The sequence below is a fragment of the Gossypium hirsutum genome, chromosome D04 (genome assembly GCF_007990345.1).
Source record: "Gossypium hirsutum isolate 1008001.06 chromosome D04, Gossypium_hirsutum_v2.1, whole genome shotgun sequence".
Taxonomy (NCBI): domain Eukaryota; kingdom Viridiplantae; phylum Streptophyta; class Magnoliopsida; order Malvales; family Malvaceae; genus Gossypium; species Gossypium hirsutum.
The window spans coordinates 37,740,417-37,764,782 of record NC_053440.1 but is presented as its reverse complement, the minus strand read 5'-3'; the positions used below and the strand labels follow the sequence as shown (position 1 = coordinate 37,764,782).

Below are 24,366 nucleotides of genomic sequence, written 5' to 3'. Positions count from 1 at the left end.
TTTCTTGAAAGGTTTTATTGTTAAATCTTTTCTAATATATCATTTTTCTTTTATCATTTTATTTGTTAGTTAAGAACCCTTCTATTTAATCTAATCACCACAAGAATCGTTGAGCCTCCTTACCCTCGATTAGATTTGTAATAAACCCTTTTATTTGTAATAAACCCTTTTCTTTTATTATTTTATTATTTTATTTGTAATAAACCCTTTTCTTTTATTATTTTTCTTTCATAAGTATTGGTAAATCATTTGATTAGATTATTTCTTTCTTTATTCTCATTTATGAAAGATTCTAACAAGGGTATTTCTTGTTCGCACATGAAATGTTTATTTGAAACCCCTGATCTATACTCCATCCTTCATTGGAACCATTGATTAAGTAAATGATTCAACTTAATCATTTATTTGAAAATATTATTAGAAATGTCAATATATTGACATGGTATTAATATTTTAACTAAGATTCAAGGGTTGATCTCCTTTCTTAGAGTCAGAAAATGAAATTATTATTATCGAGTCATACGAATTCAGGTGTGGGTCTAACCTGATACAAGCTATATATATCATTAATAATACCTAAATAAAATATTATTATTTGATTTGTGTTTTATGCGAATACCTTAAGTATTCAAAAACAAGAGACTTAATCTGTCAAAACAAATTATACAAGTGATTCTGAATCAACTATTTTTATGAAAAGTATGTTGTTTGGTTATGATTATCAATTATTTGAAAAGTATGTTATTCTCATTCTCATGTTATGTGATATTTTGATGTTTTGATATCTGCTAAAAGTATGAACAATAAGTGGTATCCGCCAAGGATAGTTTATATGATTATCTGTTCGAGATTCATTATTGGAAGTTATTTGAAGAGAAAGAGAAGGTAGTTCCAACTGTCAAAACCTGAAGTCAGTCAAGTAGTAGAATGAATGAGAATATAGTACGAATGGTAAATGGCGTATAAGTATGATAGTATACAACTGACACTGTGAAGGTATTCACCAAAGACAGATGTGGAAGGTCCAAATATTCAAAATGAAGAACTTATCAAGAAAAGTTGAAAGGTAATATGTGTTCATAACTCAATAAGTTCCTCTGAACTTACTGGTGTTATATTTATGGTTCAAGTATTGACGCGTTCTTGTAAGTTGTCACACCCTAAAATTGGTCCTAGGAGTTTTAAGGATATTTTAGGGATTTTAGCTTTAGTGAGCTCGGGAATTTTGTTACCATAGTGCTCGAAAATATTTTTGTCTATGGCATTTTGAAAATTAAATCAATTTTTGAAAATGATGTTCAAAAGACTTAATTTTGAAATAAGGACTGATTTGTAAAAGGGGTTAAATTATGTGTGTTTATGAAGTAGTTAAACCAAAATTTGAAATCAACCTAATATCCCCCATCTACAGTTTTATTTTCACGATAGTTTCTTTTCATCTTGCTGTGTCGTCCCTTGATCTCCCTAGCCTCTTCCATTTGATTTTGTTCTTCAAATCCTAATTCAATTTATTTCTTTCACCCTCACATCATTAAATCATCATAGAATTCTAAGAAAAACACTCAAAAACAACATAGTTTTCTCTATTGTCAAGTTTGTGAGTTTTTTGGGTTTTCAACCAAAAGCTCATTTTTCTTCTATCAAAGGTAACCACTAGTTAGTTTTTAATGTTATCTAGTCTTTAAAACTTAGTTTTTAGCTATCGAATCACATGTTTTAAATAAAAGCAAAAAATTTGGTCGTTAATGGTGGATTTTGAGATTTTGGGTAAAAATATGGTTTCAAAGTATTTTTCAATTAGTTTTGATGATTAGAAGGTTTCTAAAATTTGAAGTTTCGTTAAATATTTCTTGGGTTTTAAATTAATTTCATGAAAATTTCCATAAACATGTCAAAAATTTTGATACCATGAATTGAGTAGTTTTGTGTTGTTTAAAGGTTAAGAATCTGTCGTAAGTGAATAATTAGATTAACGGAATCAGTTTTAGGAAAAAAATTAAGTATATAACGAGATATTTGGAATTTAAGTTTGCTATGTCGAATGTTTCAGTTACTTGAGAACTTAGCTTAGACTTATGTTTTTGATTGCTTGAGGTGAGTCCTTTGCTGATTGTTGAGAGTGTTGTTGTGTGATTTATTATGTCAAAGCTTCAGATTTGCTAGGACCATTTACAAGTCAAGAAAGGGTAGTTTGAGCTTAAGGCTTCTCGGTGAAAGCATAACTGGTGAGTGTTTAGAATCGCTTCTTGTGGACACAATTCATTGCGTTAATTGGGAATTTAGAAGTAGTCTAAACCCCTACTCTTAATTTCGAGTGTAAGCTTCCTCATACTCTTGACTATATTTGAGAGTGTGATGTGACATTGTGGATTAAAATGTTATATGTGTAGTAAACTTATGATGGTTATTGTGAAATAATTGATTGTGGGCATGTTATACGTGCTATGTGACAATGACTATGTTATGATTAAAATGTGGAAAGTGCAAAAAATGGTAAGTAATATGTGTGTTTATTGACGGATATTTTAACCTTGTGATCTTTGAGACTGTTAGATATAGTTGGCATGCCATATGATTGTGAGTACTTTGTGTTTATGGGGCATTAAAGACCGTGATAGATTTGGAGAGATAAGGGAATGTGAGCTAAGCTCCATTCACCGAGATATAATTGACGTGTTGGAGAGTGCTAGGTATATGCTTCACTTTTGGGATATGTTTGACTCTATGAGTCATTTGGTGTGTTGGAGATCCTTATATTCGATGTGTGGTGATAGAGCCCACTTTATATTTCATAACTCAAGTGTCAAATTATCTTAAAATGTAAATCTATGTATTGTGATATATGCCTAAATAAGTATGTGAATAATATGTAAATGAGTACTTGATTACCATGTTAAAAAACCAACGAATATTGCATGAACAAGTATAATATGACACTAAGTTGAGACTGTTGTAATTGTGCTATTTTGTTGTTTACTAATGCATGATGACATGTTTGCTTGGTAGTTATTCTAAGCATTCACTAAGAAGGTAAAGCTCACCCACTCATTTTTAAACCATTACAAATTAGTAGTGTTGCAATGTGAGCGGTGTGGTTCCGAGGGAGTTATCCAAGCAAGACTTTGATATTATTTCCTAGGTGTTTACTCATTCGTTTATGTTTTGGGAAATAAAGGCAATGTAGTAGATTTTTTTTTGCTAGTTTTTGTCATGATAATTGGGATGTTTTCATGAATTTATTGCTTGAGATTTCAAGGATTTAAACTTTTTTATATCATTTGCATTTTCGGGCATTTCTTCAAGGCTTTGAACTATTATTATGGATGTTTTGATGTTTTTCTGATAATGTAATAGTTGCATGTTGTATTGATACAAGTTAGAATGATCTAAATGTTTAAACATGTAGTATTTTTTATGTCTAGCGTAGAGGTATCGATAGTCAGGTTTTAAAAACAATACCTCCATGATATTTTGATGTGCAGAAAGTCAATATAGTAATTTGGTATTGACACCATATCATGAGTATTGATACTCGGGGTAATAAAACTGGTACTTGCTGAAATGTACCGATATTTTCTTGTGCTTCGAATTTAGGCGAGAAATAGAATGTTATTTTGGTATCGATTTTCCAAGAGGTATCGATACCAATTGAGAAAAATATCGATACCTTAGTTTCAGTATCGATAGCTACTTAAATGTCTTGAAAATTTTGCTAAGTGGTTTCGATACAAGTTTAATTAGTATTATAGGATTATTTGATGATTATTTATCATGTTTTAACCATGATTAGAGTATGCATACCTTAATATTCGTACAAATGCTAAACTTAAGAGAATGTTAGTTTAGTAATGAGACAATTCAAAATGTATATGATGTGTGATGTTGGTGTGACATCCTAATACTCAGACTCAGCGATTGGGCCGAGTATAAGGTGTTACAAAAGTATTTAAGGAGACAATGCCGGGAATATGTCAGAGTAGCAGCAAGTGGGGATACTATGCATGCAGTGGGCATATAAGAAGGGTTGATTTTTAGAAAGACTATACCCTTAGATTCTGTCTTTTATAACCTATGAGTTGTAATAAAATTTTAGCAAGCCCGTTACAATATGTTAATTGGAAATACTTTCCTTTGTTATTTTAATATGAAATTTTAATCAAATTAATGAGAAATGTCTTCAGTAAAGAGTTTTTGTCAATGGTTTTGAGAATTTCTTTAAGATTTCTGTTAGTAATACCCGAAACTCGGACTCAGTGAATCAGGTCGGGTGAGAGCGCTACAATTAAGTGATTCCAAATGAGAAAAATAACTCTAAATGAGCTCGGACTTAAAAGGGTATGTGTTTGGGTTGCACTCTTCACATATTAAGCTCTCATAAGCTTATTTAAACTTTTCGTCTAGGTTCCCCACTTGGGCCTGCAATCTTGGGCCTCATAAAGTCTCGGCTATTTGAACCTTCAAATTCTAATTCTTGAAAGCCTTTTGTCACCAACTTTTGGGCTATTACATTTAATTTGACTTTCCTCTGCTTTGATTTAAACCGGGTTATTAGGCCTTGCGATAAACTAAGCCCATCACGCCCATGGGCTTGAGATTGGGCCCTGATGCTCATATCAAAAGTGGAATTAAGTGATCAAAGGTTATAGCAGTGAATAAAATTGGAATGTAACATCTCTTACTTGGATTTATTATCGAATCGAATAAGAGCACTTATTATAATTAACTAAATTAACTAATTAACCAAAATTAATAATATACATTATATATCTATGAGACTTTCATTATAGACCCAATATTATAAATATTTATAAAATAGGTAAAAAATATTATAAAATGAAATTAAATTTGAAAAAAACTCTAAAATAATTAAACAAACCGTAAACATTTTGGTTTTGTTCATCATTCAATTCTTCTTCCAACTTTTTTCTTTTAACTTTAAGATTCAACAATCTTTCTTTTCAATATTCAAGATGAAGTCCTTTTATTCTTTTTCCTATATCATTTTCATTGGGTTATTTGTTGTTTTTTCTTTCATTTAAAATTTTTTGCACTAAAACAAATAAAAAAAACATTGTCATTGTAAATTTTTTGTCATGTTTCAATTTTGTTAGAATAAAAAAGACATGTACAAATTCCAGTTATTCAGTTAACTGATCGAATTAACCAAAAATTATTTCGGTTTGGTTAGTAAATTTCAAACAACTTTAGTTTGGTTTCAAAATTTTGAGTAATTCATTTTGACCGTTTGAACACCCTTACTAATCCCAACTATTAATAAGTTTTTTTCTTCATCCAACTATGGAAAGTTACAAAATAACTATTTGATTTTTCTATTTTGATCACCAGTCATTAAATGGATAATGAAAAGATGACATGGCAACTTTAAAAATCGGCTCAATTATAAATTTAATTTTTAACATTTATATATTGTGTAAATTTAGTATTCCAACTATGGAAAGTTACAAAATAACTATTTGATTTTTCTATTTTGATCACCAGTCATTAAATGGATAATGAAAAGATGACATGGCAACTTTAAAAATCGGCTCAATTATAAATTTAGTTTTTAACATTTATATATTGTGTCAATTTAGTATTAATTTAAAAAAAAATTTAGCCATCTCCAATTACACATGACCTTAGTCTATCTTACCTTTTTCTAAAAAAATATAATTCAATTCACAATGTGTAAATTTGTAATAAAACAAAATACTTTTTTTAAAATTATATTTATTATTAAACTAGATAATCCCCAACTACGTTGCTTTTCTCATACTTCAAACGCCTAAGAACTTAATATTTCTCAATGACAATCGTTCATTTTTTGTTAGCTTAAGTTCACCACCATTGGTGAAGCAAATCAAAGCTTTAGATAATTTGAAGTTGTTGGACTTAAAATTGGGTCGAATTAGCAAAGTGAGTACTTTTTATTTTTGAGGAATTTAATAAAGTATTTTTCAAAATTTGGTTTGCTTGTTTTCTTGTTTGTTTGCTCTGTTGTTTGAATATTGTTGTTATGTCATTTTACCATAAAGTTAAACGTAAAGACAATGTTATAAAAGGATAAAATGGAAGCACTCTAGTTACTCCTATTTATTAATGAAATATGTTGTTTGGTGTTGAATCCAATGACTGATAATGCAAGTTTATTCATGACTTTGTTTGAACTCCTAACTCCCCAAGTCATTTAGCTTATTCACTCTTGGACATGGCTCATTGCTTCAGCTCTAAATGTTGATGATTTCAAAGGTGACTTTCATTTTTCTTTTAATAGTAAGTTAATTGAACAATTGATGAGGTACTTTATGTTTTTTGGAGATAGTAATAACAACAACGACAATAACAATAGCAACTCACTTAAACCAACGCCGAACAATTCAAGCGTGAATATTATGAAATTAATGAAAAGTGAGTCGGTGGAGACCAAGTTATCTTAGTTGTTAGTTTCTAATCCAAAGATATCAAGTTTTTGGATGTTTTCATTTTTGGTATATTTTCAATAAAATTTAGCACATAAATTTATTTTTCTTTTTTTAATATTTTAGGTGAAAAAGGTCACAAATAAAAACAAAAGATGTGCAAACGTTGGGGGTTACATTTTTTAAAATTAAGACTAAATTGACATAATATATCAATGTTGAGTGTTAAATTTATTATTATGTCAAATTTATAAATAACTATGTCATATTATAATTTTTCATAATTTTTTTCTAAATAACTTTTTATAAATTTTCTTTTGAGAAAGAATAATTTTTCATAGTTGATGATAAAAAAGTAATTTACTAATACTTGTGTAAATCCAGTAAAAATATCAAAAAAAGTAATTTACTAATACTTGTGTAAATCCAGTAAAAATATCATGGAGGCCCTTATATTAGGAGTCGGATTGCATTTTGCCCCTTCAACTAAAAAAATAAAACTAGTTCCAGCACATTAGATTAAATAGCAAATTGGTCCTTTCTATTAAAAATTTAATCCATCTCAAAACCAACTTGTTTGACGAAATATCCAAACAATGATGTACGACATGTCATGTGTATCTCATGCTGACGTACATGGGCCAATTGTTGTTGGATATTTGAGTGGAGACGATAGAACCGGAGACTTGTATGGAAATAAACAGTAGACCTCAAGGCATGAATGACTCTTTCCAAATAGAACTATTTGCCCCACACAAAGTTGCTAGAGGGTTAAGACAAAGGTCCTCCCGGGATAAAACAAAGTTTTGAATTTCCTTTGATTAGCAAAATCGAGGAATTCCCTAACTTTTACTCTAGTTTTTAAAAATAAGATTGATTGTAATTGTATATTTGTAAGCACCATAATGCCTCTATTTATATGCACTAAATGAATACAATTTGAAGAGCCACAACCTTTCATATTGGACATACTCCTTGGGAGAAACATGTCCCACGGAAATGTATTCATTAGATGATAAATCATAACTTTTAATTTGAATAATGCTTATGAATAATTAAATTTGTAAGATGATAAATCATCACTTTTATTTTAAATAGTGATCATATTAATTTGCAATCTATACTTGTAACACCCCAAACTCGGCCTAAAAGTTAGGCCCAAATCTGGCATGTCACATTGAAGTGTTTTTTGAAAACCATGTTTCAATTGGAAACCCTCCTTGATTTTTCAAACTTCTTGCAATTTAAAACTTGTACAAAACCTCAATTTGCGTTTGTTTATTTTCAATCGAGGTTTATTAAAGAAAAGTTGTTAACTTCAAAACCTTATTGTTGCGGAAGCTTAATTTAAAACAAATGATTTATGAAAACGTGATATTTTAAAAAAATGAGTTGCAGAAATGTAATGTTAGAAAATAGTTATTGTTTTGGAAAACCGTGTTCTACTTCTAGCAGATATAAATCACAATCACATCAAATCCCAAATTTAGAATCCAGAAATTATAGAGGCCTTATTACAACTCGAATCAAAATCAAAGTGCTTTAGTAAATGAACAAAACAGAATAAAACATGTGCAGTTGTGTGGCCCTCTCCGAGTCCCTCGCAACTCCGAACCGTCTAACGCTGGGGATTACCTAAAATGTTAAAAACAGGGTGATTTTATGAAAACTCAGTGTGTAATCCCCTCATTAAAGAAAAAGAATCAGTCTAGGCCTGAGCTCTTAACAGTAACAGTAGGCCCATTACGGTAACGGTGGCAAATGGCCTTAGCCCCTATCAGCCTCGGTTGGGCCTGAGCCCAAATCAAATGGCACATATAACATATATCTGGGCCTAAGCCCATCTCAATATCAGAATCAGTATATGCAATGTATAAATACCCATACCAACCTTGCACTCTATCTACTGTCTATGCCTACACTCTTGTGGGGATTAAATCGACCTACCCATCCCTACACTCCTTATGTACCGGTTGCAGCACTAACCAAAATTGCAGCAGAGCGCCAATCACACAATTGGCTTATAGCCATCGATGGGTCCACAGTCGTCTCATGCGACCTGTGCTACCCTCACATATCAATCACTTCCTCCAATGCAAGATCCCAACCTCATGCAGTATGCCATGCTCAGAATCAGACATATCGTTCACATTTAAGTCAATTAAACCATAGCACAAATCAATCACTTATCCTTCAAGGGCATTACGGTCATTTTACCTTATAGGGGTATTTCGATCATTTTACCTTATAGGGGTATTACGATCATTTAACAACCTTTCCGAAGGTCTACAGTCGTCTCGAGTGACACAGATAACCTAAATGGTCATAACAGTGTAAATGGGCCCAAGGCCTATATTCGGCCCAAGTGGGCCCACACACTCGTGTGGCCCATTTAGGCCAAATCAAATCACGACTATGCGAACTACATAGCCCAGTCCAATCTAACACCATGTTTCGTGGGCTCGATTCACCACACGAGCATTTGCATGCCTCAATCGCCGTATTTTTGGCTTTTCGGCTTTTCGGCTTTTCGGCTTTTGCCGATTCACAAAAGAGACAGTATGATTACACACCTTTTCATGAAAGCTAGCAAAACACCTCTTGGCACCAACCTACATTGATTTGAATATTTGGCTAGCCCTTCAATAACCAATATTTTCAAGTACTTAAAACCATACTTAAACAATCATCACCTACCACGATTATAAGAAATATGGCCTACTCTTCTAAGATTCTTAGCCAAAGCACGATTCCACGTTCTTGATGATCATCTGCTCAAGCAGCGATTTTGATTTAAGAAAAAATCCAACACCAAAATCACAGCATATTCGGCCTACCAACCAACTTACCCCAACGATTAAACGGTTGGTGAAGGGAAGATTTGGAACACCTCCACACACTTGAGAATCCTCTTTTCTGTTCTCGAGATTTTAACACCCGCAATTGATGATGATGAAATCGATTAGAAAAGCTTAGGTATATTCGGCCAGGCACAATAGAGAAAGGATGGTAACTGAAAGTACACAAAAGAGCCTTGAAGAAATTAGTTGGGATGGGGAGAGTGGGAAGCAGAGAAGAAGAAGACGATAAGTAGGTTCAGCTTTGAAAGAAATAGAAGAATGGAGGGAAGAGAGAAGAGAAGTGCATGCGGCACTGTTAGGAGAGTAGAGAAAATAGAATATGGTGTTCGACAGAGAAAGAAAAATGAGACCAAAAAGAAAGTTACCTATTCCGCAAATGTAGAGAGGAAGGAAATAGCAGCAATTTTGGTCACCTCAATAGCTAAAACGCAAAACCCGAAAGAAATCCCCAAATGGTAAAAACCCAAAAAAAATTTGACACTCTCCTCTAAAACCCCACAAAACTGAACAAAAAAATGCCTAGTGCCGAAAATGCTCCCTTCCTTTCCCCTTAGCCGAATTTCACTAAGCCTTAGAGTACCAATCGGCTACAGCACCCTACCAACCTCCTATTTTCGAATTTCCTTAATTTTCTCCCCAATCTCCTCATTGATTTGCTCCACAAAACCCTCCAAGACCAATTCAAACTTCACTTGACAGAGTTTCGGTCAAACTCCACTTCTCATGCTGTAAGGAAATAAAATAAATACTCCCTTGTGCATCATGAGACTCGAACTTGAGCTCCCTTGCAACCTTGAACACACCACTTACCACTAGACCACAAACTTTTTTGTGACACATAACAAGCATTATTACTAATAAGGCCTAAGTGCCAGTGTTCAGGTTCATTTAAGAGAAAACTAAAAATAAAATGCAAGAGCCAAAACTTGAACCCAAACTCCCTTGTAACCTGAATGACGCCACAACGACTAGACCACATGCTTCCTTATGACATTTTTTAACACAATAATTTAAAAGGCCTACATCCAAGCATCCAGAGTTTTATCCACTTAAAACCAAAATTTTTGCTAAAGCCTAGGTTTGAACCCAGGACTTTTCCAACTCCTCTCAGGACCCTTAACCACTAAAGCAGACATATTTTTGTGCACAGTTTCCTAACCGTTCCCTTACTCAAGGCCCAATACTTCTAGGCCCAAATTTTAGGGCATTACAATACTTTCCATCAATCCCCAACTAGATTGCTAATTCCAGAAAATAAGTAAACAGCAATTATGCATAAATAAGGGTGTCCGCAGATTGAACATTCATTTAATGCAAACTCTCAGAGTATCAACAAAGTGAATGGTGGGTAGTTGCATGAACCACGACTCTTAAAGTTAATACCGAAAAAAATTCACACATAATCGTAAAATATTAGAGTAAGAATTTAAATTTGCTTTAGCATTGTTATGGCTATGTGCTCATCTCGTTTCATGAACATGTACGAGAGAAAACCATAAAGAAAATCTCGTTGAAGCAGCACCACTTCATGTCCATATAGGTGGATTTCATGACAATTAATGTCTATCCATTAAAAAAACTCATCCTCCTAAAATATAAACACTAAATCCTAATTCTTAGTGTACGTTGTCATTCGATAACTTGTTATTACACTTTGAACCTTGAAACTAAATTTTTGCTGGGACAAGGTAGGGTTTCCATTATCAATGATGTAATTAGAATGATTTTAATCCCATTTTAGTGGTGGTATTCTTAACCAAATCCCTTGACAAACCTTTTGTTAATGGATCCGTTAAATTGTCAATTGACTTAATATAGGTAACAGTTATCACACCGTCCTTAATCAATTGTCTCACATACTCATGTCTCAAACTTATATGTCTAGACTTTCCATTGTACACCTTATTGTACGCTCGAGTCATGGTAGATTCACTATCATAATATATGGAAATGGCAAATCTACGTTGTGGCCACAACTTTATATCTAGCAAGAGATCTCTTAGCCATTCCGCTTCCTTGCCAGTAGCCGCTAAGGCTATAAATTTAGCCTCCATAGTTAAATGTGAGATGCAAGTTTATTTTTTGGAGGCCCAACTAATGGCTCCACCTCCTATTGTAAGAATCCATCCCGATGTGGACTGATTATCACTTAGACTTGTAATTCAACTTGCATCCGAGTAACCTTCTAGTACTGCAAGATAATCACTATAGAATAATCCCAAATTTTTTGTTTTCTTAAGATAGCCAAAAATTCTACAAATGTCTTTCCAATGATCGATACTTGGACAATTTGTAAATCTTGCCAATTTGCACACAACAAATGTGATATCAGGTCTAGTACAATGCATTGCATAAATTAGACTTCCAATTGCGCTCGCGTACTCAAGTTAAGCTATAGGCCTACCATTATTCTCACTTAACTTGAAGTTTGAATTGTATGAAGCGTTCGAATCCTTGATATTCAAGTGTTTAAACTTTTCCAATACTTTCTCGAAGTAGTGAGATTGACTTAGTGCAAAGCCTTTTTCATGCTTTTTCACCTTTATACCTAGAATTGTATCTACCTCATTGAGATCCTTCATTTTAAATTTCGAGGCTAGATACTCTTTGGTCTCACGAACACCTTCCATATTCATACCAAAAATCAACAAATAATCTACATAGAGACAAATAATTACACTATACCTATCGGTGAATTTAGTGTAAATACATTTATCTGCACCATTATGTAAAAAGCCATATGACAAGATAACCGAGTCAAATTTCTCATGCCACTATATAGGCGCTTGTTTTAAACCATATAATGATTCGATCAACTTACACACCTTATGTTCATTCCCAGGAAGCACAAAACCTTCTGGTTGCTCCATGTAGACTTCCTCTTCTAGATCACCATTCAAAAAAGTCGTCTTAACATCCATTTGATGTACATGTAACTTATGGATACATGCAAGTGCTATAAAAATTCGAATGAAGGTCATCCTAGCCATTGGTGCATAAGTGTCAAAATAATCTAGGCCTTCTTTTTGCCTAAATCCTTTAGCCACCAACCTAGCCTTAAAGGTTGGAGAACCCCCTGTTGGAGTATTCTTCATTTTAAACACCCATTTACACCCGATAGGCTTCGATCCTTGAGGAAGATCAACTGGAATCCAAGTATTGTTGGATAATATTGAATCCATTCCATCATTGATCGCCTTTTTCCAAAATGTTGCATCCTTAAAAGTCATGGCTTCACTATAGGATTATGGATCACCATCCACATTAAACATTATGAGGATCTTCCTAATTACGGATTCTCTATTTCCCTCAACAAGGAATGCTAGAGATTGCGAGGAAATGAAATCAGGACCAAAGTCCTTTACTTTTCTCACTTTTTGACTTTTCCTCCGTTCCGTATCCTTATTATCACAAAGACTTCTTTTGGTTTGATCACTTAAGATCATTGGTTGATATTCTTTTTCCGAATCTGTTGAATCATTGAAAACTTTATTTTCAATGAATACAACATCTATTGTTTCAATTATCGTATTTGACATAAGTTAAGAACACGATAAGCCTTAGAGTGTTGGGCATATCCAACAAATGCACCCTTGACGGCTTTTGGACCTAACTTTGTTCTCTATTGGTCGGGAACTCTATAGTAAGCCAAACACCCCCACACTTTGAAATAATCTAAGTTTGGCATCCGACCCCTCCATAACTCATAGAGAGATACTTTGAATTTTCTCGATGGTATTCTGTTAAGAATATAAGACGCAGTCAGTAATGCTTCACCTCATAAATTATATAGAAGTTTAGCATTTAACAACATCGAGTTAACCATACCTACTAAAGTACGGTTCTTTCTTTTTGCCAAATCATTTTGTTGCGGAGTATAAGGCGCAAAACACTCATGTACCACACCTTGTTCCTCACAAAATATATTAAATTCATTTGAAAAATATTCACCACCTCTATCACTATGAAGCACTTTGATTTCTTACTAAACAAATTCTCAACTTTATTTTTAAAACGTTTAAACATATCAAAAGCCTCATATTTACTTCTCATAAGATAAACATAAGTAAATCTAGAAAAGTCGTCTATAAAAGTGATAAAATATCATTTTCCACCTCTTGTTAGTGTTCCATTTAATTCATAAACATCCGAATGAATTAAATCTAACACTTGTGAATTCCTTTCACACTTATTAAGAAACGACTTCTTGGTAATTTTTTATTGAATAAAAATTTTTACATATATCCTCAAACTCATCATTACTTAAACTTATATAATCATTCTTTTGCATATATTGTAAAGTTTTAAAATTAAAATGTACTAGACGCACATGCCACAAAGGATAAGATTCAATAATATAAGTAGAAGAATTAACTTTATTCATATTAATGCTCAACTCGAACATACCCTCGTTACAATATCCTTTTCCTACATATATATCTTCCTTAAGCAATACAACTTATTGTATTCCGAGATAATCTTGAATCCCTTGTTACATAGAATACTTGCAGACACTAAATTCTCTCACATTAGTCAAAGTCAATTTCTTCCCAAATGTGAAGTTGAGTTCCACTGTCCCTTGACCAAGCACTTTAACAGATTGATAGTTTCCCATAAGCACTTAACAGTTTGCCATTAGTTCATAACTCTTGAATTGTTGTCGGTCATTACACACATGGACAATAGCTCTAGAGTCAAGCCACCAATTACAGAACTTATCAGTCATGGCTATGTTGAGTTCAGTAATCATACCAATCTCCAAATTTTTGATCCCTTCCGTAACCATGGCCACTAAGTCCATGTTGGATTTGGAAGTTGTGGCATCTTGCTTCTTTCTGAGAAGTCTGCAATCCTTAATATAGTGTCATTTCTTATTGCAATTATAATAATTGCGAGTTTTTTTCTTTTTGTCTTGCACGTCCTTGGTCTCGGATATGGCCTTTCGCTTACCATTTCGAGAGTTCTTAGACTCGCTCACATAGTTCACTTTAGAACTTTAGGGAAGATACATCGCATCACACTTCTGAGTTTCCTCTTCAATACGCAAATGCCTAAGTATTTTCTCCACAGTGAAGTCCTCTGCCATATGTAGAAGTTTCTTCCGATAATTGTTCCAAGATAAGGGCAACTTCAAGATGATAGCCCCAACTTGTAATAATTCTAGAATAACAACTTTCAAGTCACGAAGCCTGCTTACAAGGACTTGTAATTCATGGACTTGATCCATGATCGGGATACTATCAAGTATTTTGAATTTGAAATACTTCATCATTAAAAATTTATCAGTACCTTGTCTCTTGGTGTTGTATTTCTCTTCAAGAGCTTTCCATATTTCCACCGAGGATTGCATCGACATGTAAATATCATACAATCGATCAGACAAGGTGTTGAGGATGTGTCTTAAACATGTGAAAGTGTCTTCTTCGTGCTTCTTCTTGAGTTCAGCCACCTTTTCAATTTCCTCAGAATTTGCATTGGGGGCGGGATCCTCCACGGGTTGTAGGTTTGGATCCAGAATGTACGCCACTTTTAAGATAGTAAGAAGGAACAACATCTTGTCCTTCCAACGATTGAAGTTTGAACCATCAAATCGATTAAGTTTCACAAACTCTTGGTTCATCACTTTGAATGTGGTGTTAGCCTCAGTCGCCATCTCCAGAATTAGTTCTCTTTGATTGTTGGATATTTGAGTGGAGACGATAGAACCAGAGACTTGTATGGAAATAAACAGTAGACTTCGAGACATGAATGACGCTTTCCAAAGAGAACTATTTGCCCCCCCACAAAGTTGCTAGAGGGTTAAGACAAAGGTCCTATTGGGATATAACGAAGTTTTGAATTTCCTTTGATTAGCAAAATCGAGGAATTCCCTAACTCTTACTCTAGCTTTTGAAAATAAGATTGATTGTAATTGTATATTTGTAAACACCATAATGCCTCTATTTATATGCACTCAATGAATACAATTTGAAGAGCCATAACCCTTCATATTGGACATACTCCTTGAGAGAAACATGTTCCATGGAAATGTATTCATTGGATGATAAATCATCACTTTTAATTTGAATAATGCTTGTGAATAATTAAATTTGTAAGATGATAAATCATCACTTTTAATTTAAATAGTGCTCATATTAATTTACAATTTATACTTTCCATCAATTGTTAACAGCGGAAATGAATAAAATTTTTAATAGAAATATCAATTTATTCTTTAATCTAATATATATGGATTAATTTATTTATTTATTAATATAAAATATAATATCATATAACTAATAATACAAAAATATTCACGATACTTTCACCTATAAATCCCGATATAATTTACCCTTAAAACTTTAATCTGAATTACTTAGATTAATGTATTTTCAAAATACATATAAAATATAACTTTATTTTTTTTCGCCTGATCGTGTGTGGGTTCTCAAATTTGTCCTTGTTTGATGAGATCGTTATAAATCAAATCAAAGCGAAAAGCAGAAAGCGGAAAGTGGAGTAGCAAAGAATTCTTGATTGCATTGTTGTTTCAAATGACCAGACTTTTAATGGTGGGTTTGGATGGGCGATTAGGTGCGGTGCGGTGCGTTTAGTTTACTTTTTGTCTCACGCTACAGTATCGCTACAGTGTCTAATCTCACCGCCACCGTTGTTTTTACACTAACCGTAAGTACACGCACCGCCCTTCCAAACTCACCCTCAGTTTTTAATCGTTTGTTATGGTAAAAATAGTTAATATTAATTCGATAAAAATAAATTAAAGAGAAGAAAAAAGCCCAAGCCGAGGATGGAAAATGTTAGGTGGAGCAGAGATGCAAAAAGGTTAGTTGGGAGTTTGAGGGGTAAAAGAGTAAAGTGCAAAAAGAAGAAAGAAGAAGAAAAACCATGGACGAATAAGTTAGGAACAGATCCAACGGGCAGTAGTACATGGGTTGCTAACTTGGAAAAGAGTAAGACGACAAATTAAAATAAAAGAAAAAATACCCGAATATCTAGAAAGCCAAATCACCCCCCACCTATTTCTCTCTTACTTTCCAGTTTAACCTAACCCTTCTCTTTTAAAAACCCTAACCCCTCTTCCTTTTCCCCTCGCTCTCTTTTCCTTGCCACCAAAAAACATCTTTCTGTTCAATTCAATCCTCCTTTTTCTATTCAACCATAATGTCTTGCTTCATTAGCAAATACGCCGGTAATTACCCTTCCCTTTCTACTTCCTTTTTTCCCCTTCGGCGTTGATTTTATGTTTACAATCTTAATCTCTTTGATCCATCTTTGTTTTTTCATTTTTATTTCGATCTTTAGATTTTTGGTCTGATATGTTAATTGTTTTGTCATTTTTACGAGAAAACTTTGTTACTTACTGTTTAACTAAATTAATTGAGTGATATATCTGGTTGACTTCGTGGTTTTTATACTTTAATGAAAGCAATATTCTTTTGGTATATAGATTTGGATCTTTTAGGGCCTGCTTCATTTTTCTTGCGATCTGATTGTCAGTGGTATTAACTATGGTCATTTGTTCGCTGCTCTTTAATCGAAAGGAACATAATAGATTTTCCCTCTTTTTAATGAATAATATTAATTATAATTTTGTTCGTCTTTGTTTTTGGGGTTAAATTTTGAAGATCTAGATCTGCATGCACCTGCTCGGATATTATCTCTCCGATCCCTTTTTTATAACTGCGTAATATTTTTTAATATATACTTTTTGAAGTTTTAATTTAATTATCAGTCCTTGATGTGCTTAATAATATCATGATATCTTTCTGGATCTGAGATAGTGCACCTTATCCTTCACCCTTAGGCTACTTAAGTTTTTTAAACATTCGGATCTCTGTTCTTTATCGTGAATTGATGGCTTATCTTTTAATTATTTAAATATTGTAGATGAGTTGGCTAAAAACGCTGCTTACATTGGCACCCCTGGAAAGGGTATCCTTGCTGCTGATGAATCCACCGGCACCATCGGCAAGCGTCTTTCAAGCATTAATGTAGTAAATATTGAAGAAAACAGGCGTGCTCTCCGTGAGCTCCTCTTCACTGCTCCAGGAGCTCTTCAGTACCTCAGTGGTGTTATTCTCTTCGAGGAAACCCTTTATCAAAAAACCGCTTCGGGTATTATTAAAATGACATACTTTGATAATATTAAGAACCTCGGTAGTGTTATTCCTTTTTAAGAGCTTATGGATGGTTGTTGATTTCTGATATTGATATTTGATGTGCAGGCAAGCCCTTCGTTGATGTTTTGAAGGAAGGTGGTGTCCTCCCTGGCATCAAGGTCGACAAGGGTACCGTTGAGCTTAACGGAACCAACCGCGAGACTTTCACCCAGGGTCTGGATGGCCTTGCACAGCGATGCCAGAAGTACTATGAAGCTGGTGCTCGCTTTGCTAAATGGCGTGCTGTCCTTAAGATCAGTGCTAATGAGCCAACCGAGCTTGCAATCCAAGAAAATGCCAACGGGCTAGCTATGTATGCTGCCATCTGCCAGCAATGTGGCCTTGTTCCAATCGTCGAACCTGAAATTCTTGTTGACGGATCACATGACATTCAAAAGTGTGCTGCAGTGACAGAGCGTGTTCTTGCTACCTGCTACAAGGCTCTAAATGACCACCATGTCATGCTTGAGGGTACTCTTTTGAAGCCTAACATGGTGACCCCTGGTTCGGACTCCCCGAAGGTTGCCCCAGATGTTATTGCTGAGTATACTGTCCGTGCCTTGCAGCGAACTGTCCCTGCTGCAGTCCCAGCTATTGTATTCTTGTCTGGTGGGCAAAGTGAGGAGGAGGCTACCCTAAACCTTAATGCCATGAACAAGCTCCAGACCAAGAAACCATGGTCACTCTCATTCTCATTCGGACGCGCCCTTCAGCAGAGCACTCTCAAGACCTGGGCAGGAAAAGAGGAGAATGTGAAGAAGGCACAAGATGCTTTGCTCGTTAGGTGCAAGGCTAACTCAGAAGCCACTTTGGGTACATACAAGGGTGATGCAGAGCTTTGTGAGGGTGCCGCAGAGAGCCTTCATGTCAAGGACTACAAATATTAAGAAATTAGGCTTGTGGTCAAATATGTGATGTTTAGCAGAGTAAATTCCGGTATTGATATTAGGGTTCTAGTGTTTTTTTCTTCTTCTTTTGAGTTTCTGCCGTTGCTCATCGACTTTAGTCTGTGGAATCAGACAAATTACAAATAAGGTTTGGGAGCCTTTGTGCTCGTTGAGTATTTTTGGTTTTCTGTTTATTTCAGTTTAAAACAAAATTCTCTGCTTAGTTGAGTGTAAGCCCGCATTGTGGGACAAAAATGACCAAGTATAAGCCCTTATTCTGTTGGTTATTTCTTATTGATTTGCTTTTCATGATTCATCAATCGTAATATTACATTTGGAGGCCTTGGCAGGGAAGGAAGGGGTTAATACCCACATATGTTTAATATTGAATTACTCGCGTGATGGACTTCAACCAATTGAAGATCTTAGATGCAAGGAATTTAAAACTGAATTTGAGGTTAAATTTATGGTTCCACATCAAATCTTAAGACAATCCTATATGTACAGGTTTGTCACGATTTAACTTTCTTTCTTTTTGCTATTTAAAATATTTTTTTTATTTTAGTACTTAAATTGTCATTATGTTATAGTTTTACCATGTGATATATATATTTTATATATAATGCTTACTTTTACTCATAATTTTTCAGCAACATTTAAATTGGATGAAAGATATGCTTAAGAACACTTGTACTCACGTCTTGATTGTTAAAATAACGCAACGCTTATTTACATATGACAATTCATAACATGACATCCATTTAAAAATTTAAAATTCAAATACATAATATAATATCTAAAAGGTTTGAATATTCCAAAGGTTCTTATACTCTATACTTTAATTTTGAAATATTAAGCTCCTATATTTTTTTATTTAAAAGTTTTGGTACCTCCAATTTTGCCATTATAATTGGTGATGAGGTTGTTATAAAAAAAATTAAAATAACTCTTTTAGCCCTCAACATTTACAGTTTTTTTTATCAATTTGATCCTTGCAGTACATAAATGTTTTAAAAATAATTCTTTTTACTTTCAATAAAATATAAAAAATTGTTCAATTTTTTTAAAAAAATCATTTTAAATAAATTTAAAAAATATGAAAAATATAATTTTTTTAAAAAAAATATTATTGACCCTATGAATGGTAATAAAATCTCTCTAAACTTTAACGTATTCATTTGGCCCATATTAAATCAAATCTGAACAAGTTTTTAAAAAAAATTAGTTTAAGTATATATAAAAAATAATTTTATATAAATTTAATTATAAAATATATAAAATATTAATATAAAATAATTTTTAAATATGATACAATTTTGAATCAATTCAAAATAAAATAAATAAAATTTTTAATTATGAAAGCTTCTTTTCCTGAGCAACACCTACAGCCATCCACCAACATCCCCAACACCCACGGTCGTTTACACTTCACAGCATATTCATATAAAAGTTAATTAAAAAAAATAAAAAAAAAATAAGATGAGGAATGAAACTAAACGTTGCGTTTTGGTAGAATTGCAGTTGCTATTTATATTCATTGATAGCCTTTAACCATCGTTTCTTTGTCTTGAATATTTTCAAAGGTCTTTCCTCAGAAAACCAAAAATAGAAAGGCAGATGAAATCCAATGTACTTTTTGAGCATAAGAGAGAGAGCAATCTGCGTTTGGCCCGTTGGAGAAAAATACTGAAAATCTATCTACATTTTAACTAATTAATGGAATAATTTAAGTCTTCAAATGCATTTGTGTTTCACAGTTTTTTTATGTAAATTTTTGGATAAACAGTATATTTATTTTCGATAAAGTTAAAAATAAAAATAACAATAAAATTAAATACGATAACTATAAAATAAAAGATTTTACGGTATTATAGCCACCATCCATCCAAAATTAATGTACTGCTTGGATCTCTCCGGCGAGGTAGATTAGTAAAACATGTTGGAGTTTTTCCATTAGACCTTTAAGCTCCGATCCAAAATTTGAAGTTGCGTTTGCAACTTAATTTATTTGTTTGTCTTTACTTTTTTTGTCAAGGTCCTTTTTATTCGTTGGTTTAATTTTTTTTATTGATTCTTGATGTTTTATTATTTTAAAAAGGTATACATAAGATTCATAAACGTTAATAAAACTTTAATATATAGGAAAAAAAATACAAGTTTAATATATAAATTTAAAATTTAAAATATTAATATAAATTTAATATATAATTTCAATATTTTTTAACTATTATTTTATGTTGGTTGAGTCTTAATTCAATTGGTATGAACATTGTTAGCAATGTAAGAGGATGTAGATTTGAGTGCGTTAAAGTGCATTATCCTTTTATTTATGAGTTGAGGAGGGACTATAAATAATTCTAGACATTATGTAAAAAATTAATATTATTTTATTTTTATTTTATTATTGAGACTAAATTACCAAATAAAACCCTTTTTTATAAAAAAAATTACAAAAATAGGCTAATTTTTAAAAAAAATTACGAGAATGAGCCAATTTTGATAAAACGCTTCCAGCTGGAAGTACTTTTCGCGTGTGACTAGTAAAACGCTTCTAGCTGGAAGCGCTTTTTACCACATCATCACTAAAAGCAACATCACCATTTTGTTTTTTGGTGTCACTTATTAATGTAAAAATAAAACTTACAAAACATATATTTATATAGACTCATGAATAGTTTTGTAGCTTGTACCTAGACAATGTGGGATTGCTTCCTCTTTTAACTAATAACATAAACTTAAAGGCTACACTATATTTTATAATTTTTTTTTACTTATAGAGCTTAAAATTTTCACTAATAATGTAACAAATGTTTTCCTTTTATGTTTTAGTTAATTTTTTTTAGAAAATTTTTATATGTTGATAGTTGTATTTATATTTTGCATAATTTGTTATTATAATTTATTTTGAATAAAATTTTGTTTAAAGTGATGTGTTGAAATTTATTACAAATTTATTAATAATGCCAATTCATAATATTATTTTTTATTTATTCAGAGTATTATAAATTTTTATATAAACTACACTTTAATAATTCATTTATATAGATATTAACACATGTATTAATATTGTATTCACACCATTTTATTGTTTAATAATTTGATATAGAAATTTAGTTTTAACTTTAAAATCATTTTCTTAAAATTAATACACATGGTTTATACGATATATAAATATAACTAATACAATATTATACAGTATTATATAACTAATAAGTATTATGTACATTGATTAAAGTTTTGTATTATTGAATATAAATAAGGTAATTTAGTCTATCATTGAATATAAATATGGTATTAATAATTTTTTTAGTTTTATTATATCTATTCACTCATTTTAATCTAATATCTTTTATGATCATTTTTTACTTTCATTTCATTGCAATCACCGTGATTGACCTTGAATCACTATATTATTTTTGTGATATACATATGTTTGTTAATTATTTGACCTTGAATCACTATATTATTTTTGTTTGACTTTGACATATATGGTTTTGGAACAAAAAAAATGCAGTTAAAGATTAAGGTTTTTGGTTTTTTTATTACATTATTATGACAACCTTATTTTAGGTTATTTCGGAATCTATAAAATAATAAAAAATTAATTTTGACCTTTTACTGTTATGAAAATTTTAAATTTTAAATTTGAATAAGGAGAAATTTGAATTACTGGATTAAATTCCTGGTCTTCACCCAACCTGTAGTACCTAAGAGCGCCCCGTTCATTTGGTTCAGGCGAAAAGCCCCTGAAAGCAAGGAGAAAGCCTTCAACTATCATGTCTTAAGCATCAACTCAAGATAAGAAAAAGGTTGCTGCCTTATTCCGTCACTAAAGTAACCATCCAACCTTTCTACGTATTCCTATTATTCGGATCCAGCTAACCAACCTTCCAGTAGAAGAAGAGTCCATAGCATAGGGAGGATACTAGAGATTTGATATATTTATATATTTTTAAAATAACTTAATTGAAATAATAAGTTGTCAAAGTGAACTCCATTATTGAAATTATTTTGTTTTAAAATATAAAAATTTGTGTGCATGTAACTTAAACTACAGTAATATTGATCGACCCAAATGAAGGTTAATATTTCAAAAAAAATTACATGTGCAACTGTGGTAATAAACATGTGACGATTATTTAGTTTTGCATGTGTGTAATAAATTGACTCAAAGGAAGATTTATTATTCGACATGTTCTTATTGTCAGTGTTTGATTACTACACCAATATATCACTTACAAGTTAATATTTTTGTCCAAAGATAGAAATATTAATGGAGTGCTTGATATCTTGAGATGAGATTTACCTTTATTCTAATTATTTTGGTTTTAATTTGAAATATTTTGAAAAAAAATAAATTCATATTTTGGCTTGGGATTTAATTAAGGATGTCTAATATTTTAAATAGATTAGTTGAAATAAAATGCAGCCAAAGTGACCTCTTTGTGTAGGTTAGTTTATTTAAAATATTAAGATGATTATATGTTTTTGTGATTCATACGTTTATTAATTGACCCAAAGGTAAGTTAATATTTGGCAGAATTTCAACGACATTTGTGGTAATAAATGTGTGACAATTATAAGGTACTTTATGTGAGCAATAAGTTAGTCTAAAGATTGATTCATTGTTTAACATAATTTATTGTCAATGTTTGATTGCTACAACAAGGGCACTGCTTCCTATTAATATTACTGTCCAAAGACTTGATATTAATGTTGTGTTTGGTATCTTGTGATGAGATTAGCCACTATTTTAAATTTATTGTTTAATTATGAATATTCATGTAAGCTTGTTTTTATCTATTTTGTTCTATATTTAGCTAGTTCATATTCTGCTACCACAATATCTGCTAATATAAATTCTATACCCATGCTTAATGGGACTAACTTCAAGGAAAGGAAAAGACATTTACTTATAGTGCTTGGCTGTATTGGACATAGACCTTGCACTAAAGGAAGATCAACCCGCACCTTTCACTGCAAAAAATACCCTTGATGTTAAAAGAGATTTTGAGAGGTGGGATCGTTTAAATTGCATGAGTCTAATGATCATTAAGCACAACATTCTATAAGCCTTTAGGGGCACAACAAGTGAATCCAGAACCTCAACAAGATAATGTTGAACAAATCCTTGTCCAATATGAGGTAATTATTCTAGAAGAACAAACTTAACAACCTCAAGAACGAATGTCATTAAGAAGGTCCACTAGAGAAAGGGTTATAATGGCTTCAGTGAAATATTTTGACCTTAAGCTGCATCAGATGAATGTTAAGTTAATGGTTTCTCATGGTAACATTAATCATACATTTATATGGTGCAACTAGAAAACTTTGTGTCTGAAAATGCAAAGTTAATGATTTTCAAATTAAAGAACTCCATTTATGGGCTTAAGGAGACTTTTCATCAATAGTATTACAAAACTTATTGAATTATTATCTCATTCATTTAGAGATGGATGTGGTCGATAATTGTATATACCACAAGTTCAGTGGGAGTAAAGTTCTATGTTTGGTTTTATATGTTAATGACATACTGCTTGTCAATAATAAGTTAAGTTTTGACCAATAACCGAAGAATAATTTTGAGATTAAGGAAATGCATAAGATTCCCTATGTCTTAAGAGCGGGGACTCTAATGTATGCTCAAGTATGTACGCGTCCGAACATTGCGTATATTGTTGGGATGTTAGGCAGATATTTAAGCAACCCTAATATGGACCATTGGATAGTAGCCAAGAGGGTTATGAGGTATTTTCAGTGAACAAAATATTACATGCTCACATATCGGAGGTTTGATAAGTTAGAGATCATCAGATATATAGACTCTGATTTTGATGAATGCAAGATTTTGTCACTAGGGTGTAAATTGTGACAATAATTGGTAGTCCTTTATTCCAATAACAACAAGAGCACATCAAAGTCACAACACATAGACTTTAAGTTCCTAGTTGTTAAAGTAAAAGTTTAGAGTGGTTAGGTGCCTATAAAGCATATTGTGACAAACTCCATGATTGCGGACTTGCTTACTAAGGGATTACTC

The 24,366-nt window shown here is 32.3% G+C and overlaps 1 protein-coding gene across 1 annotated transcript; it reads left to right on the top strand.

The window, feature by feature from the left end:
* Nucleotides 1-16,191: 16,191 nt before the first annotated feature.
* Nucleotides 16,192-18,613, top strand: LOC121216173 (fructose-bisphosphate aldolase 6, cytosolic). The gene is made up of 3 exons (XM_041091521.1): nucleotides 16,192-16,469; nucleotides 17,168-17,395; nucleotides 17,506-18,613. The coding sequence occupies exons 1-3, from the start codon at nucleotides 16,442-16,444 to the stop codon at nucleotides 18,324-18,326; spliced, it is 1,077 nt and encodes a 358-aa protein (XP_040947455.1). The 5' UTR covers nucleotides 16,192-16,441; the 3' UTR covers nucleotides 18,327-18,613.
* Nucleotides 18,614-24,366: the final 5,753 nt, after the last annotated feature.

Excerpts from the sequence above, each read along its gene's own strand:
- LOC121216173 (XM_041091521.1), top strand. The coding sequence starts at position 16,442 with ATGTCTTGCTTCATTAGCAAATACGCCG. Across the intron at positions 16,470-17,167 it reads CTTCATTAGCAAATACGCCG|ATGAGTTGGCTAAAAACGCT; the intron begins GTAATTACCCTT and ends TAAATATTGTAG. Across the intron at positions 17,396-17,505 it reads TTATCAAAAAACCGCTTCGG|GCAAGCCCTTCGTTGATGTT; the intron begins GTATTATTAAAA and ends TTTGATGTGCAG.